The sequence below is a fragment of the Abramis brama genome (genome assembly GCF_963993115.1).
Source record: "Abramis brama genome assembly, chromosome: 5".
Classification (NCBI taxonomy): Eukaryota; Metazoa; Chordata; class Actinopteri; order Cypriniformes; family Leuciscidae; genus Abramis; species Abramis brama.
In genome coordinates, this window is record NC_139967.1 from 10,351,008 (window position 1) to 10,371,005 (window position 19,998).

At 35.6% G+C, this 19,998-nt stretch overlaps 1 protein-coding gene across 21 annotated transcripts in view; it reads left to right on the forward strand.

Moving 5' to 3' along the window:
* fbrsl1 (fibrosin-like 1) overlaps nucleotides 1-19,998 on the forward strand; it is a 300,204-nt gene that overhangs the window by 109,687 nt on the left and 170,519 nt on the right. For 15 of the 21 annotated variants that reach the window (XM_084113448.1, XM_084113435.1, XM_084113437.1 and 12 more), the window contains exon 4: nucleotides 3,674-3,709. The exons of the other annotated variants lie outside the window; for them this stretch is intronic. In XM_084113448.1, coding sequence (XP_083969574.1) covers nucleotides 3,674-3,709 — 36 coding nt within the window. The remainder of the gene's footprint in view (nucleotides 1-3,673; nucleotides 3,710-19,998) is intronic. 21 annotated transcript variants of the gene reach the window in all.

A 19,998-nucleotide genomic window follows, 5' to 3' on the forward strand; every position in this document is an offset into this window, starting at 1 on the left:
ACTACTACCCGTCTTCATTTTGAATAAAACTTCCAAGTAACTCAACACGTGCAAAGGCAATTACAAGCGCGCTGGGAGTATTTATAGGACATGCGACCTTATTCAGTGGTGGAAAACTTAAGCATTTAATTAGCGTGCTAGAACCGTGCATTTTAAATTTGACAATGTAGTGTGTGGTACATTGCGAACAAAGGTCAGATATTATTATATTTCATAAAAGTCTAAAAATGGCATAGCTTGTGCATTCAAATTTATTTATTTTTAAATCGAGAATCAAATCGAACCGTGACTTTAGAATCGAAAATGTAATCGAATCGAGGATTTGGAGAATCGTGACACCCTTAATCGCGAGTGTCATGCTTTCTAACCTTAAAGCAACACCAAAGATTATTTTGTACCTTAAAATAATGTTTCCAAAATCGTTTCAGTGGTTCATCAACTCATAACAGGGTGAAACGGCACTTCTGCATTCGCTTTGCGACCCTCTATCGGCTATAACCGCACTATGGAAGTTTGCCAGATCGGGTAGCTGATCTGTAGATCGAATGAGACATAAGAAACTACAGATTTGACTTGCTTTACGGCAAGCGTTACAATAGCAAAAAAATAGCAAACAATGTCATTATTTTGTTTTTCTTCGTTTCTGATGTCACAATACATCATACTTTTATAAAATTATGCAACATACTCTACCTTGTCTGTGGACATTGTTATTTCCAAAGCCGGTGCTGGATAAACAAATAGCGTGCGTGCGACGGTAGGCTGCAGTAGGCTAAATTATTTACGACTTCGGTAATGGACAATTCCGCTTCCAACCTGTAGGGGGACCAAAGAGCAGAAGTGCTTTGGTGTTGCTTTAAATCCATTTTTTTATTCTGCTTATTGTACATATAAACGTATATATCAGTAGTCCCATATTCATAATTGTGACCACACAGTCTGTTTACAATGTCTATATATATATATATATATATATGCAGGGCCTAAAATTACCATTCACCAAGTGCCAAATGTGAGTAAAAATCGGTGTTGGTGTTGGATTCTGATTTTGATTCTTAAACTACTGATGTTAACTATCTATAGTTTTCAGGACATTCATGCTGTGTTCAAGAGGTGTGTAGATTGTTTAGATTGTTGAATTATTTCCCTTGTTTGGCATGCCGGAGTCTTAAACTACTCCATGTAACTTCTAGTTGTTGATGACTCACTCAGACAGCCCTGAACTGTTTGAAAGGCCCCTATATGAATCTGAATCTGACAAGGAATCTGTCACAGAAAAATAAAATGCTTTCGTTCCCCCTCATTTACTATAAACAGACAAGGGCTGATGCAACAGCATGGAAAATGGATGCAAATGCTGGGTGTCTTGGGTCTGATCTGAATGTCATTTCCTTTATGATGACAATCTATGACACAGTTCTTGAAAATGATGTAACCTGGTGTGCAAGAATCATCTGACTGCTCTTTATTGCTGAGTTAATGTTTACTTGATGTTTACTTGAATGCAGAGTACACAACTGAACCACTAAATGTTGACATTTTTTTTTGTAAAATGTTATTAGGCTATTATTGCTCAACAGTTAGGGGTTTGTTCAGGTATTAAGTCTCACATTAAACTGCTTGTGCTACATGAAAGATGATGAAACCAGTGATGAAATTATGTGATGTTTTCTGAAGAGAAGTATTCCATTATGCCATTACCAGGTAAAGAAGTCTATTTAGGTGGGTCCAAGCCATCTACAGACCAGATTAGAAAGCAACCACCTAGAACACCCTAGCAACTACTTTTTAACGTACTATTTTTTTAACGTTATAAAAAATGTTCGATATAGCATCGCCCGTAGAGGCCGTTTACATATCGCGTCTAAAAACGCGTGGAAGGCGCGGCTGTGCCGCTTTCTCCTTTTTTCCAAAGCTCTTGCGCTCCCGTGGCGTCTGTCGTTGCTATGCAACAATGAACTGCGCTGTCCACATCATGTTGACTGAAGGTGCGGTTCCATTCGACCGTGATTCATAAGTGGACTGCGAAGTTAAAGATGGCGCGACCACCACAACGTTTCCCAACATCAAATGGCAAACATAATGAAAGTGGAACGAAACCTGCCCTATCATTATTTTGTGCTTCACGCTCAGTTTGGACCAATGTCAGTGCAGCGTGAGCCGATCTTGATCAAGCAACACTGTTACTACACAGCGCCAAGATCCAATAAAGAAAGCATTTGTATTCGCCACAGAAGTAATAACATCAGTGCGAGACCTAGTGAGAAGCATTCAAATGTCTCCGTTATTAACCGTAGATCTCTATTAGAGCAAACAACGCTGGCGTGGAAACCAGGAGAAACATTGTGCCATGAATGAACTAGTTATAGGCATTAAGTCCACAGATCAGCAACATGTACCATGGATTTAATGTAGTAACACTAACTGTAACCATGAAAGTTTGGCAGGAATAGTAAAATGCTTTCAAGTATGTCACACATCTTTTTCCAGCACTTCAAAAATCAAATATTATCATATTTAAATGTAATTTTTTGTGTATTGTGATGACCAAAGCATTATTTGTTTATCCTTCAAAGATTACCCCCATTTCTAAAACTTAAAGTTTCAAGATGTAGGAAAACTCACACTTATTATTATTATTTTTTTAAATCAAGGAAATTTCTCTGGCATTTCTTTCTTTTTGCTGTATCGAAAACGTACCAAACTATGACACCACTGTGTCCTATCAAACCGAACCGTGAATTTTGTGAACCATTACACCCCTACTTATTACAGATGTTGATCTACCTCAAAGTTTGCCTTGATTTGTTCTACGTTTACACTTTTACATTGCACACATTTTGTAACAAGAGTTTTTTAAGTTCAACATAAAATGAACATTTTAAGGTCAAGAGTTTCTTTAACACTTACTTTTGTATCTTAATGTAAGACATGCAGATTTTTGTTTAAATTTTATTTAGTTTTTGACTGCTAAAACTAATATAATTTGATGTTTGCCTTAATAATGTGGATGATAAACTCAAATAAAATTCAATTCAAACTTCTCTACTTGTCTTAAAAAAAAAAAGGTTATAAATGTCAATAATTATCGATACCGAACGATATGAAACCATTATATCGTGATAATTTTTTTAGCTATATCGCACAGCCCTACTACTGTAGCAACCAGCTTTATAACCCTTTCAACACCTGAAAACCTTAGTAACTGCATACACATTTTTTTGTCAGAAAATGTAAAAAATCTTTGTCAACTTGTCAATCTTTTCTATCACAGGATAAGACCCAGGTGTTTTTTTTATTATTATTTATTTTTATAAACTGCTAAAAGCTCATTCTGCTAAGATAATCCCAAGGTCTTGCTGAAAAGAAAAGGCCTTGGGAGACCAGACGGCTAATTTGTCCAGGGCTGTATTGTGCTCGAGTCATACGAGTCATGTGTTCTAGCAAATCTTGAAGAGAGAGAAAGAGAGAGAGGGAGAGGGAGAGGGGGAGGAATAAGGAGTGTCATTAGGCGAACGAGAGAAACGAAGGGTGGGAAAAAGGTTAATGTGAATATTGATATTAAAGTGCTAGAACTTTATCATGTCTCTGTCATCTCATAGTCTCCCTCAAAGGTCAACGTTGTTCTCTCTTTCTTTGTCTCTCTCTCTCTCTCTCTCTTTCTCTCCCCCAGAGCTCCACTCACTCTCTGTCAGGACGAGGGTACTCGGTAAGTGACATTTTCACGCTCTGCGGCTTTACGGCAGAATTACAGTATCCTCTCCTCCCGTTTATGGCCCCGGCAGCGGATATTTTAATTATGTTAAACAGAGAAATGGTGAATTCATGATATTAGGGACATCACTCTTGGGTGACTGACTGATTAAATGGTAAAAGGTGTCCCGTTGCACCTTGGGTAAATGAGCCTTTCTTTAAATTTATGGCTATTTTATTTTCAGTGCTTGGGTAGTTTAAAGTGTCACTGACGATGTCTTCTTCTACAGTTGGCTGTGGTCATTGGTTAAAGCTTGTCTAAAATCCATTGATTGGATTTTATTAGGTTTTATTTGGTTTTCGTTGAGACAGGAGTACATGAACTCGCATGCTTCTGGTTACACAAGCTTTATTTTTAATTTCACAGTGTTGTCGCAAGGGCCGCCATAGTGGGCATTAATGCTAATATACTGTCCTATAGAGTTGGTTCAGGTTAACTCATTTCAAGGCAGAGCAACCGTTTGATAAGATTCTTGCTCAGCATATTTGTTAAACTCTCAACATATTTACAGCTAGCTACCTGGCATTTGTAGATAGTTTGCCCCCATGAGTACTTAGGTTTGCTTTCACCAGTAACATGAAATCATGTACAACTGGACGCCATACATGCAATGCATTGAATCACAGAATTGTGTAGAGCAGGGGTTTTCAAACGGAGGCCTGCAAGCTGATGCTAAGGGGCCCACAGAAATTCTTAATCGCAATGATTTATTTATTCACATTTGGTAATAGTAATATTTAATACAAATAATGAGATTAATCGTTCATTATTATTTTATTATTGCATATATATATACATTGCATATACAGTATGTATATGTATATGTATGTGTTCTTTCAGGTGAAATATATATATTTAGGAGCCCTTGGGATCAAAAAGTTTTAAAACCCCTGGTTGAGAGTGTTTTTCTGGTCTTTAATAAAATAGAATATCTCCAAGATCTTTTTTTTTTTTGCTTCAATAGAACAGTATTATGCATTCATAAGGTGTTTCATAATGATTGTATTGTGTGTGGGAATGTTCAAATTATCAATATGTGAAGAGTTATGCACGGACAGGCGTTTTATTAGATACGTGAATCACATTTTACAAACATAGGCTCATAATCTTCTTTTTAAAACATACTTTCCCACCTTTTATTCAAAGATAAATACATTACACATAGAAATAACAAAACCCTGAAAATAAACTGTTTTTTATTCCTCGTATATTCTGTTCTTATGGATGAAAATAAGCTTTGGAAATTGCAGGGATTCATTGATTTACTATTCTCATTCTAAAGATAATCATATTCTCTATAAATATATTCCCTGTACTTTATTCGAAAGTGCAGTATACACTTGACACTTGAGCTGAGAGAAAAAAAAGTGTTGTATACCCTTGTGAAATATTCAAAAGCAGCAGTGCATTTTATATGCTAAATTTCCGCAGGTATGTCAAGCAACATGTCACAGGATCGCTATTTATGCATGACAGAAAGCTCACTTTTCATCAGATGTTCAAATGTTTGTTTGTATACACACACACACACACACACACACACACACACACACACACACACACACACACACATATATATATATACAGACACATACAAGCTGACATTACCTGTCACCTAAGAATGTCAGGTAACGACTGCCGCCAGGTTATTTATTTCATATGTTTTGTCAGTATGAAGAGATGAGAGTTTAAATTGGCTCTTTTATTTTTTTTGCCATTTGCAAAGGGAAATTTTCTAGAATCTCGAGCTATTAGAAGGGTCAGCCTCATTACTCCAGTCTTCAGTGTCACATGATCCAAAACATTTGTACTCTCACTTTTAAGTAATTTAGTGCATCCTTGCTGAAGAGAATTAATTTATATATGTATGTATATATGTATATACATGTATGTATGTATGTATGTATGTATGTATGTGTGTATATGTATATATGTATATATATATATATGTATATATGTATGTATGTATGTATGTATGTATGTATATATATATGTATGTATGCTTTGAATCCCTAGACAGCTGCTTATATTCAACTGTATAATATCTCTGTATTGATATTATTGGTTGTAGTCCCATACTACTGTAAGTTTGTGAGTTTAGTACTATGCAATATTGACTGCAATGAAATCAGCTCAATTTAATTTAGCATGATGAAGACCTTCACCAGAGTAAAATGTTAGTTTAATTATTTTTTCATGATTTATCTCCTCTAGACAGCAAGAGACTCAATCTTAGTCTTGTCATGAAAAGTAGAGCATGTAAAACTCGTGTTGCCTTATGGCGACATTCCGGCATGGCAATGAAAACAAAAAAAGAAAACCTCTCTGTAAAAGGCCCTTAAGCCTCGACTGTCATTTCAGTTTAGGCAGAGAAAACGTGACCGAAGAGCCACGAACCTTGTCCTCCTCTTTACATGATGTTGTGAGTGAGATAAAAGAGAAAAAAACAGAGGGAAGTGCAGAAAGAAAAGGGCAGAATATGGCAGGGTGTTTCACTTTGACACTGTAGTTCCATCAAATCTGGTTATGTGTAGTCAGGCCCTTTGGCCCTTCGCTCTGTGTGTGTGTGTGTGTGTGTGTGTGTGTGTGTGTGTGTGTACTCATGAGATTAACAAAGAACCAAGTGCTCCAGGCACAAGTTTGTGTGTGTGTGTACTTGTTTATGTGCATGAGTCTCTTATCTTCCAGAATTCAAGGCACAGTGTCACGGTCAGGGGCCCCTGGGGCCACTTCGACACTTCACGTTGTGTTGGTAATCATCTGCTAGGAGTGAAAGTGCTAAAGGCTAACACATTGAGAGAGAGAGGGAGAGATATGTCAAGAGAATGATGGAAGGAGATGCTTCCCTCCGGTTGGATAAGTGGGCCACCACCTGGAAAGTTGTGAGTTCAGCCCCCAGTAGTTGCAGATTATTCAAGTCTAGTTATAAACGGATAGTTTTGACTCTGAATTTGGTTTCATGTTCCATGTTTTTTACATTGTTTAGCAATTGCTACATTCAAGTCATGTGTCGGAATGTCTGGATTTATGAGTTGAACGCGCATGATTTTGTGTAATTACCATTTGTAATCTTCAGATTTTCTTCAGACTTACGGCAGAAACAAATCGTTTTTGTATTGATGCAAGTTGTAATTCTGATCACGGACTTTACCATTTAGTTTGTATGCATTTTGTGTACTGATGATGAAGAATTAAGCTATTAGTTTTTGTTCTACTCATGATTTATGAGCTGATAGATGTGTGCAACCCAACTACATTTCCCATCATTCTCTGTGGCAGCATAAGAATGATAAAATACATCAAGCATTGTTTGTTGACAAATAAAAAATATTTTTTTTGCAGTAATGCTAAAAAGCCATATTTGTCAGTAAATTAATAGAAATATAAATATTACCAGAAATATTATAAAACACAACAATGTTCAATTTATTCTTTTCATTTATAATAATAACAATAAATATTAATAAAAACAGTTATTAAAAACAGTGATAGTGTAATATAATAAAAGACAACAATGTTCAATTCATTATTTTCATTATTATTATTATTATTATTGTTAGTAGCAGTAGCAGCAGTCCTAGTAGTATGAATGACATTAATAATTTATTGAACATTTTTCATATACGGTCATGCTGCCTGAGAACATCTCTTGTCTTTGGTAAAAACACTAATGCATGGCATCAAGTGGCTTATCTCTTTATTTTACTACCTCTCTCTAGCTTGTTTTGAACAGGTGCTCTGTAGACATTCTGACCCCTCATTTCATCTGAACATTGATGCGTGCTGCTGTTCACATAAGATTAGAGCTAGTGTCATTCTTGTGTCTTGCACAAAACGACTGCAAATATTGCCGGTACTTAACTATGACATACAGCAATATGTGCTTAGGGAGCACCTGCATGATTATCATGAATCAAGGACTCCTGACACAGACATGAACCAAAATGACAAATAAAGATGGCCTCCATCATCTTGTCATGGATCAAACGCCTCCATTCTGCAACATACGCCCACCGGTGTTCGGATCACAGCACCTGCGGGCTGTAACACCACCTACGTGGAGAATGTGGGGAAGCAGCGCAACCTTGGGCAAAGTAACCTCTGCTACAAGACTGGTGAGAAACTGCTATCTGGTTTCTGATGTGACTGATTCTATCAACATTAAATATTCTTTTTGGAGTTGTTTGATGTGTTGGTACTGATTAGAGAGAGGGTAATGCGTTTTGAATCAGAGGAATGCAGAATTATAGTCTTGAATTTGTTACGAACAGACCAGACAAAACAAAAGTAAAGCAAGAAAGGCCATGCTTTGATTTTTACTACGTATAGGGGACATTGTTCTATGCATTAATTTACTGTTTTTGCATGTTTAATTGATCACGCTCACTCAATCCACAAGGTTTTTACAAATATTTGTTACTGTCAAGCAGTTTTTGTACTGTTAACATACTACAAAAAATAAAAATCTAGGAATATTAAGTTTAATAGTATATTAGAATAATATAATGTGATATAGCATTAACATAATATAATACTATAAAAATCAGGCATGTAACAGTATGCACAGAAGTCAAGGTTCGGTACATACCTCAGTTTTGGGGTTCCATACGAGTTCTGCACAACAGGAAAAAGTAACAAATCCCCAGTGCTAGGTTACTTTTCATTTATTTTGAACAGACAGTAGTGCAAATTAGTAGTTCCACCTAGTGGCATTTATTCTCCTCTTGCTACAGTACAGCCTCCTTTAGTGTATTAAGCACTAAGCAGTAAACAGAATGCACTCTTGCATAGGTCATCTTTTTTTGTAGGGCTGATAAAAAGCAAAAGGTATTTGGTCACAATCAGCTACAAAACTGAAAAGCATCTCTTGTGTTATAAAAGTAAACTTGAAAAGTAAAAGTAAACTTGTGCAGAGTTTAGTTTTCTTTGCGAGTGAGGGTTCATTAACATGCGGTGACAATGGAGGATGCACAGAGTTCAATATTACGCTTTTTCAAGAAATCTCAGAAAGATGAGCGAGAAGGAGAAAAAGAGCAATCTACTTCACCTTTCCAGGAGGAGACGGCGAGAGAAGCGGCACCTCAGGCTTCCCATTTCCAGCACATGCATATTTCATCACTTAAAATGCTCTGTCATTTATGGTCCTACTGATAAGAGTAAGACATCGTTTGAAACTGTACACTCACAATAAAAACAAAACATTGTGCTTTTGAAAAATAAAGAAAAAGTGTGGATTGCCTGTGACTGGCTGTATTCATCGTCTGACTGCATTCACCAGACCGTACCGATACATGTACCGTTACACACCTAATAAAAATAATTGTCTAGTAACATTAAGTCTAATTTTATATTAGACTTTTAATAGTATAAAATATTATAATAATACACTTTAATATAGCATAATATAGTATAATATAATACTATAAAAATAAATGTCTAGGAATGTTATTAATTCTAAAAATATATCAGACCTTTAATATAAGAAAATTATAAAAAATAATATAATTCAATATAGCATATTATGTAGTTTTTATTAAACTGTGTAAAAGTGTAAATTATATATAGTCTTTATTTATAATATAGTAAAACCATATTAAATGTGTTGTGCTTTAGGATTCAGACTTTTACATCAAGCAACATGTTAATGTTGGCATCTGTCAGATGTTTTTTTTTTTTTTTTGGATGCATGACTTTTGACATCAGCAACAAAAGATTCAAGTTGCGTTTTCTCTTTTTAAAAAATCTGCTTTTGTTGCTAGCATAACTACAGTATGTTTGGTTATATTACTGTTTGCATTTTATAATTTGAATCTAGCAATTTAAAAAAAATATTTATATATACACTCACCTAAAGGATTATTAGGAACACCTGTTCAATTTCTCATTAATGCAATTATCTAATCAACCAATCACATGGCAGTTGCTTCAATGCATTTAGGGGTGTGATCCTGGTCAAGACAATCTCCTGAACTCCAAACTGAATGTCAGAATGGGAAAGAAAGGTGATTTAAGCAATTTTGAGCGTGGCATGGTTGTTGGTGCCAGACGGGCCGGTCTGAGTATTTCACAATCTGCTCAGTTACTGGGATTTTCACGCACAACCATTTCTAGGGTTTACAAAGAATGGTGTGAAAAGGGAAAAACAGCCAGTATGCAGCAGTCCTGTGGGCGAAAATGCCTTGTTGATGCTAGAGGTCAGAGGAGAATGGGCTGACTGATTCAAGCTGATAGAAGAGCAACTTTGACTGAAATAACCACTCGTTACATCCGAGGTATGCAGCAAAGCATTTGTGAAGCCACAACACGCACAACCTTGAGGCGGATGGGCTACAACAGCAGAAGACCCCACCGGGTACCACTCATCTCCACTACAAATAGGAAAAAGCTCACCAAAATTGGACAGTTGAAGACTGGAAAAATGTTGCCTGGTCTGATGAGTCTCGATTTCTGTTGAGACATTCAGATGGTAGAGTCAGAATTTGGCGTAAACAGAATGAGAACATGGATCCATCATGCCTTGTTACCACTGTGCAGGCTGGTGGTGGTGGTGTAATGGTGTGGGGGATGTTTTCTTGGCACACTTTAGGCCCCTTAGTGCCAATTGGGCATCGTTTAAATGCCACGGCCTACCTGAGCATTGTTTCTGACCATGTCCATCCCTTTATGACCACCATGCATGTACCCATCCTCTGATGGCTACTTCCAGCAGGATAATGCACCATGTCACAAAGCTCGAATCATTTCAAATTGGTTTCTTGAACATGACAATGAGTTCACTGTACTAAAATGGCCCCCACAGTCACCAGATCTCAACCCAATAGAGCATCTTTGGGATGTGGTGGAACGGGAGCTTCGTGCCCTGGATGTGCATCCCACAAATCTCCATCAACTGCAAGATGCTATCCTATCCTATTTAAGAATGCTTTCAGCACCTTGTTGAATCAATGCCACGTAGAATTAAGGCAGTTCTGAAGGCGAAAGGGGGTCAAACACAGTATTAGTATGGTGTTCCTAATAATCCTTTAGGTGAGTGTATGTGTGTGTGTATATATATATATATATATATTCCTGTAAGAACAGACCTGCAAGCCTGGAACCCATTTTTGGGTTGTAAACAACTGGTTTAGAGATATTTTCACCATGTCAGCCCTCTGGTGCATAAGAACAAGATGTGCTGGGGTTATATATTGATGCTCTGACAATATCCTGCACTTTGTGTGTGTATGTGTGTTTGTCTGAGGGGTGTGTTTCTGGGTGAAAGCCATATTTGTTTATCGCTGTGTGCGGCCCGCTGCATAGCCCGGTCCTGTTTCTCCCCTCTCACCGGGGAAACTGGGCTGTTGCTGCCAGCAACAGATAAAAAGTGCTGTTAACCTCAGCAGGGTTTCAACACATCAGTCACTCAGGGAGATAAAGGTAGAAGCTTCGAGGCCTCACACACACACACACACACACACACACACACACACCACAAAAAGAGGCTTTTGGTCCCTTCATGGGAGCTGAGATGAAACACACACTTGCATAGTCCAATAGCTAAACATAAAGGCGGTTCTGAGATGTAGCGACTCAATGGAAACGAAAATATTTTTCACAGTCCGCGCGACGTACTGTTAAAGCAGCGGTGAAGGCTTTTCTCTTTGAATAGTGATGAATGGTAACTTCATTTTCACCTTGGATTGCTATTCTTTTCCACTGGAGATGGACCCTCTTTTCTGTCTCGCACACATTGGGGTCGGCTTAAAAGTGGAAGAATGGAAAGGAAATGTGAGCGTAGTTCAGATGTTGGGCATTAACTGTTAATTGCTTTTCCTGTTTAAGCTTTTTGCTCTTAATGCTGTTTAGTCTTTAATTATTCATGGCTGTGTGGTCCGGCATGCTTTCTGAATTAAGCTTTACAAATGAAAATATGCCTGCAATGATTGTCCCAAGGCCTGACTTATTATGCAGCTCACGGATGGAAGTTAATACATATTCTAAAGCTTGCTTCTTCAGCTCATTTCAAAACAACTTGGGCTTTCCATTATGACATTATGAATTAATATATTATTTAGAAGGAATGTTGAAAAACATATCTGTAGTTTTGTTCAAATCCAGCCTGTATTCAAGTCTCGGCAGACTTCATAAGAATGTGACCCTCTTCACCTTTCTTTCATAGTATTAGTATTAGTATTAGTATTGTCTGTTGCCTTTCATTCCTTAATTTTTCATGGTGCTTGCCAAAGCAAGCATCAGCATTACTATTGTATTTAAGTGCCTGTATTATAGTGATTTCAGCAAACTCCTATATTTACATTACATTTGGCAGCAGATTTAAGTGACTTAAAGTTTATCCAAGGTTTACATTTATCCGTCTGGGTTTTCCTTGGGGATTGCACCTATGAACTTGGTGTTGCACAATGCTCTACCAGTTCAGATATTCTGGTGTATGATGAAATGGAAGAAAAAGCCTTCTGTATAGAGGGATAGAGCCATATAACAATAGAGGGATTTGAGCCATATAAAGGTCAGAATATGTTTTTAACCCTTTCATCACCAACATGGCCAAGTCACTCCCAGCTAGACTCTCAACTAACCCTGGGACACTCATATAAAAAGCTAGCTAGATTTCTCAGTAATTGATTTGCATGTTTTTACATATATTTTGCTTTACAGATAATTAGGTTAATTTAAAGTTTGAACTGTCTTGAATTTATTTGTAATTAAATGTTTTATATATATAAGTCTCTTATGCTCACCAATGCTGCATTTATTTGATCAGAAATACATTAAAAGGAGGAGAAAATAAATGCTACTCTTTTGAACTTTCTAGTCGTCTTCAAGTATCTTGAAATGTTTATCACGGTTTCCACAAAAATATTAAGCAGCACAACTGTTTTCCACATTGATAATATATTTTAATATTTATTAAATATATAATTTTTAAATTAATAAACACCAGTGTAAGAATATTTCACATTATTAGTAATACATTATAATATCAGTATTGTGAAATGCTATTACAGTTTAATTGTTATATTCTTCTTCTTCTTCTTAAAATATAAATATATTATTATAAATATCTTCTTCTTATAATTAAAATATATTATCAATGTTGAAAACCGTTGTGCTGCTTAATATTTTTTTGTGGGATTTGTGATACCGGAATCTTTTGATCACTTTAATGCATCCTTGCTGATTAAAAGTATGAATTGCTTTAAAAAAAATCATGTCTGTAAAAGTTTTACATTTAAAAAAAAAATAGTAAAAGTTTAGTTTTATGTTTAGTAGAGAAGGCTTGAAAGGCATATTACTATCTTGCTTGATTTTTCATACTATTCATGCTGTAGTAATAATGTCCTTGTCTGTCATTTTCTAATTTAAAATGTCCATTTATGTATCAGTGATATAATTGGCCACTTTAACAATATTCATTAAAACAAAGCAGTGCATTTTTTTTTAATTGCCTGCAAATTGTTTGTTGGGACGTCCTGTCCTCTCACATTCTCTCGTGTCTTTGTAGCTCTGCACAAACAGTGTTGAATGTAAATTGCTGTGCGAAGTTATATGTGCTATTGCTCAATCAGGCCTTAATTACATGTTGCCTCCGCCTCAAAAAGCATTTAACAGAGACTTGAATGCCTTAATGAGGAGCGTAATGAACATTCAGGATGTTTGGTTGTTCGCTTGCATAGCACTGGCATTTTTATAGACTGTCATAAAATACCATTTGCATCAGCAAATTACAATGGCTCGATTATTATTATCCAAAGACGACCTGATCATAAATTAAACCTCCAATTACAAACATCTATCTGTTGGGAGAGAAAATGAACGGTGTGGTTTTTATTCACTCTGAGAGAGAGAGATGAGGGATGCCAAGCACCTTTTGTAGATTATTCTCGGTGGAGGCATTTATTCAGTTTATTGTTTGGCTGCTAGCTCAGTCTCCTGACTGAAATGGGAAGCTACATTAAAAGCTCATTAAGGCCTGTGCGCCGAGCGACTGAGGGAGCCTTGACTTGTCCACTCTCCTCCAATGCAGGACTTGCTTTTTTTTGCAGATAGAGATGGTTTTAGTAGATAACGGAGAGTCGAGAGATTACCGCAGTTATCAGGACATCCACAGAAGTCTTCCCATCTAGATAATGTTTGGTGTTTTCGCATATAGTGGAGAGTGCGGTACGATGTGTTAATGCTTGTTTGTTTATTTATTTAATAATAATAATAATAACGATATTCATTTTATTTATTTAAATAATATATTTAGTAATCTAATTTATTAGGGTACAATGTGTCTGTTAATCTAGCTATTTATTTATTTAAAGTATTTATTATAATAATAATAATAATGTATATATTAATTTCTGGTATGATTTGTCCATTTATTTATTTAATGTATTTTTTAATAACAACAATAATAACAGTATCATTGATTTGTTTTAATAATAATATATTTAATAATTAATTTATTTATTGGGGTACAATGTTTCTCTTAATCTGGGTAACTGTTTTTTTATTATAATAATGATAATGTATCTGGTATGATGTGTTCATTCATTCATTCATTCATTCATTCATTCATTCATTTATTAATTATTGGGGTACAATGTGTATCTTAATCTAGCTAACTGTTATTTAAAGTATTTTTATAATAATAATTATTTATTATTATTTATTAAAATATGGCAGTTTTTCACATAAAAGTTTGATTTTTATAAAAATTTACATAAGCTAAATAAGTCTTGAATGAGATTAGAATGTTTCTCGTTATTTATTTATTTTTTAATTTTCTTTAATGATTCAGCATTGCAATTTACATAAGTTTACATTTATTGTGAGGTAAGTTGTCACTGGGCCACTTTATTTTTGAATAAAAAAATGGTGCTGAATTATTGTTAGTTTTATCTTTTCCTATAGAGGAAAGCTGAAGTGGCACAGCTTACCCCACCCTCATCTAGAGTCTCCTCCGCTTTGTAAATACTGTAGTTGTACAGATTCAGACTGGTCTCTTGATGTGAAACAGGTGGAGAGTTGAAATGGAAAAGTATAACTGGCTCTCAGCAGTCCTTTTCATTTTCACACCTCTTCTCAACACCCATCCTCCTATTCTCTCCTTTCCCCTCGTTCTCTCCTCCTCTTCCTCCTCGTCCCCCTGTGTTCAGTTGCACCGCGGTGTGATTACACAGGAAAGGGAGCTCAATAAATCATGTGGATTTACAGCGCTCCAGTTAATAACGCAGCTGTGGGCGTATAACATGGTTCTCTCAGGTGTCTTAAACACCCGGAACACGTCAGCTCTCTGGCCACCCCACTGGGAATCACAGCACATTAAAGCTGGCTCATTATCAGAGCAGAACCACCATTTAACATTGAACTCCCTTATCATTTTAACATTGACTCAACCTCATCCATTAGTCGGGATATGGGCAAAATAGCCATAGGGTTCAGTATTTAAAAAAGGCAGTCTGTGTTCAATTAACTGAAATTACCTAAATGTGTGCGACAAATTAGAGGAACCCAAGCCATGTCTATAGTTCTCAATAATGTCTAATAGTTCTCAACCCAAGAGCCTCAGCAAACTTCCATGTAAGACTTACAGTATTATCATTTAATTATATATAAAAAAAAAAAAAAAAACGAATTAAATTAAAATACCAAAATGTGTTTTATATTACTAATACTACCTGCTTATCTCTTTATTCCAATAATAATAAAAATAGTGTATGCATTTATTTACTTGGGATAAGATGTGTCCCTTAATATTGCAAACTGGTTTGTTTTGTTTGTTTGTTTATTTATTTATTTAATTAATACTACTACTACTACTACTACTAATAACAATAATAATAATAATAATAGTAATAAAATGTGTATTTATTTATTTATTTGGAATATGATGTGTCCTTTATTATAGCACACTTATTAATTAATTAATTAATTATGTATTGTATTAATACTACTACTACTACTACTACTACTAACAATAATAATAATAATAATAATAATAATAAAATGTATTTATATGGAGTAAACTATTTAATCTAGTAAACATTTAATCTAGTAAACTATTATTTATCAATAATAATAATTATTATTTTTGTGTATTTATTTGAGTATGATGTGTCCCTTAATCTAGCAAACTCTTATGTATTTATTTTATTTTTTTATGAATCTTCTAGAATTACAAAATTAATTATAGTTACTTATTCAACCCAGTTTCTGTTTATGAAAAAAGATTGAAAAGAAGCACCATCATAACCACAGCACAAATGTCTGGGTCAATATGGGCGGCCTGTTTAAGTCTTGAAGTCAGAAAGGTTGAGAATGGTATCTGAGGGTGAATTTGAACTGAAGGTGGGCTCGTTTTACTTGCGTTAGTACACAACCACTTAAACATCCAACCAACAACACCGGATACCTCAGCAACCTCAAAGCAACATCCTGACAACCATTTGGAAACCTACAGGATAGCATCATTATGTTGAGCTTTGGGTGAGCACCACTGAATTGTTCTTTAGAAAACATTAATAAAAAGATAAAACCTATGCAATAAAGTGCAAAGATGTTTACGTTCCATGTTCCTTTACGGCATTTCTGTTCTTTTCTTATGATCTCAGGCTGTCTGGCATGCTAGTTCTGGACACAATCTCAGAGGAAATACCTGTGCTGCTGTCTGGGTTGTGTTTCAGCCTGAGACCCATTGCCAAATCTCAGCATGAGGGGCGGAACAAAAGCTTTCTCTGAACAAAACTGCTTCAGGCATTGAACAGACCTCCTCTACTGTGAGACAAAAGACCCGCAGGCCTTACAGAACCCTGAGAGCCTCTCTGCCACCCAAACAAAGGCAGAAATTAAGCAGCGCTCGGAGCGATACGGCTCTTACACACAAGCTAAAATGTTTCTTTTATAGCTCTAGTGGGTTTCAACATGGCGTCTCTCCTAAGGGCGAGAGGAGAGCTCTGCATCTTGCCTTTTGTCAGGGCTACAGGGAGGGAAGTTGAGTTTCATCATCCTTTTTTTTCTCTTCTTCTTCCTATCCTCACTACCTGAGATTTTAACACCTCCTATAACACTTAAAGTGTAAGTTTTATTAAGAACGCTGAGGGTTTAGGTTTATATCCTTCCGAAGGTGTAATAATGATTTTCCACCCTTTGCTACTTATTAGTTATACTGTATTTAATTATTAGCCTTAAAGCAGTGGTTGGTCACGACTTTTCTGTTCTGATAGAAAGTACAATGCTAAATGTGAATAATAAAATGCCACTAATCACATAATCATACTTATTTAACATATCAAAATAAGTAGGAGAAAATGTACAATATTTTGATTTGGACGTCAAAGGTAGTAGTGCGTTATATTTTATATTTTTGGCATAGTTTTTAAGTTTTACTATTCTAAAATGTGGAAAATATTTACACTACCGTTGAAATGTTTGGGGTCAGTATAAATGTTTTAGAAATGAATACTTTTATTTAGCAAAGACACATTATATTGATCAAAAGTGACAGTGAAGTCATTTATAATGTTACAAAATATTTAAAATAAATGCTGTTCTTTTTAACTTTAAAAAAAACTATTTTAACAACTATTTCATAATTGATGATGATGATTATAATAATAATAATAATAATAATAATAATAATACGAATTAGAAGAAATTGAATAGAATGATTTCTGAATGATCATTTGACAGTGAAAACTGGAGTGAGGATGCCAAAATAAATCTGCCTTTAAAGAAAAAAAAAAAAAACATTTTAAAATATATTAAAATAGAAAACAGTTATTTTAAATTACAATAAAAATTCTAAATGTTACTGTTTTACTGTGTTTTAGATCTTCTTTCAAAAACATGAAAAAAAAAAAAATCTTACTGACTCCAATGTTTTGAACATTAGTGTATAATAAGGTGTGCTCAAACTTTCGAAGGTTATTTTCCATATATGTGTTTTGAATGACAGTTGCTTCCTTTTCACAACCTTAGTTTCACTATGTGTGTAAGATCACACTCTCCCCACTCAGGCGTTAAAGGTTGCAGCCACCAGTAAATTTATGCACTGGCCGCTCTAAATGAGCTCGAGCACGACATGGAAAAAAAGACAGAAACGGAAAGTGAGAGAAAGAAAAGATTAAATACAAGCAGACCTTTTTTTTGTGGTTTTAACACTAGCACTATTCAGTCTCACCTCACCTTCTCTGCGGCTTTGCTTCAGGCTAACAGTTGCACCCCACCAGGTACAACCCAGATTTCCTGTAGCAAAGCGAGCATGTTTATCTGCTCTTAGGCGTCTCCACACGAACTCATACAACACCTTCTATGCTCGTACTAACCCTTAGTTTCAAGCTCCTCTGTCATCTCCACCCTCCAGTCAGCAGGAGGACTGGCATGTCCCAGACCGGCCTCTGCTACGTGCCTTCTTTCATGCCCGTTAGATCTCTTAGATTGCGAAGGCGTTTGAGTGTTTACGGAAAAGGAGCTTATCATGTCCTCATGTTGAATGGTTACATAGACTCGTCCCCAAAGCAGACCAGTTACAGACTTAAGGGTTTGTCGTTTGTTTTGAGCAGTAGTTAGTAGTTGAATATTGTATAAGTGATTTAAACTTACCTTTAGTTTGTGTAGACTGAACAAATTATCATTGCTTTATATAGTATTGTGAATTTCAGAACGTTTCAGTATTGGGTTTGTTCCCTTTTCCGCTTGCATGACAGCATATGGTGGACCTGATGATCATGATTTGAGAATGATCCAATCAAAATGTTGTAAGATCATTTGACTGTCTGTCTAATGTTGATATACCAACCTACACTAATATTGGTTTTGTACCTTTGTAATAAACTGATAAACCGCCAAAAACAAGTGTTGAAAGTCAAAATGATGAATCCAAGCTCATCACAAGCATCTTTCCCACAAGCTGAGAAGGTAAATACTAATATGGTGCAGTCATTCACACAAATGCTAAACACCATTATGGTAACACACATGGCATTTAAAAAAAAAATGCAATAAACATTAATTTAACAACATTAGATGTTACATAAAACACTAATGTACATAACTGATTAGAAAAAACTAAGAAGAAAGTTATTTCAACGAAAATGCATCAAATTTGACGTATCATGCATGGAATTCTGGGAATGTCAATTTACGTTTTTTCACTGTAAATTATACAATGACTTGTTCTAAATTTAACAGTATTTTACTATAAAATTACATTGAACGTAAGGTTAGATCTATTACAGTTATTTACCGTATATAATAAGGAAACGTACTGTTAAACAATCAATATGTTTTTACTGTCGCATTTTTACAGTTAAAATCATGATATTTTGTCATACATTCACTTCTTTGATTACTTACCTAGAATTCTTAATCTTAAGTATTTTTCAAAATCCTAATTTATTTCTCAAGCAACTTTGGTTCTTGTGATTGTTACTATTTTGTTTGATTGTGACCATCTATTGTAATTCCATAATTTTATTTCTTGTAAATTCTGACAGTTACTCTTTTTAATCTTTTACTCTGGCAAGAGGCTTCCAGGCCCCACCCGTCTTATATAATCATGCATAATGATCATACAAATAAAAAATAAATCACACACACAATTTCTTCCAGAAATGTGTCCACTTTAAATACATAAGAATTTATTTATTTTTTTTTATATTTTTTTTACCATTTATTGATTTTAATCTCCATTTTTCCATTTGCATGATTTAACAGTTAAAATGTAGATGGCAAACTATCCACATGGTATTTTGCAGCTCAGTGACCAGACTAACTCCCTCCTGCTATGTTATTAATACAATCTGAGGTTCCTCTCTGTGCGGAAGTGCCCTGATCATAATGAAGCCCACTATGCAGCAGGGCTCCTATAGCTAAAGCTGCTCCTCTCAGAGGGAGACCCTCCATATAGAGGTTAAACCTGGCCTAAGCACTTCTTACCTGGCTTATGAACGACATTGCGGTTTCACGATTCTAGGGAGATCACCTTATCAAACGGTGCCACAAATACTGCCAGACCAATTTGGAAATTGATAGTCCATACATAACAGAGTTATTGGTCTCCAATTACTACTGGCCCAGTGTCACAGAATACCCCGGGAGGGCCACTCAGGTGTTTCGCCATGCTCTCAGAGTCAATAGCGGAGCATCCTGGCTTCGCCTCACATTCATTACACCAGCCAGATGGGCTGAGAATTAGATCCCAACTCCCCCCACAGAGAGAGATAGGTAGGAGGAGATGGTAGAGAATGGGGATGGAG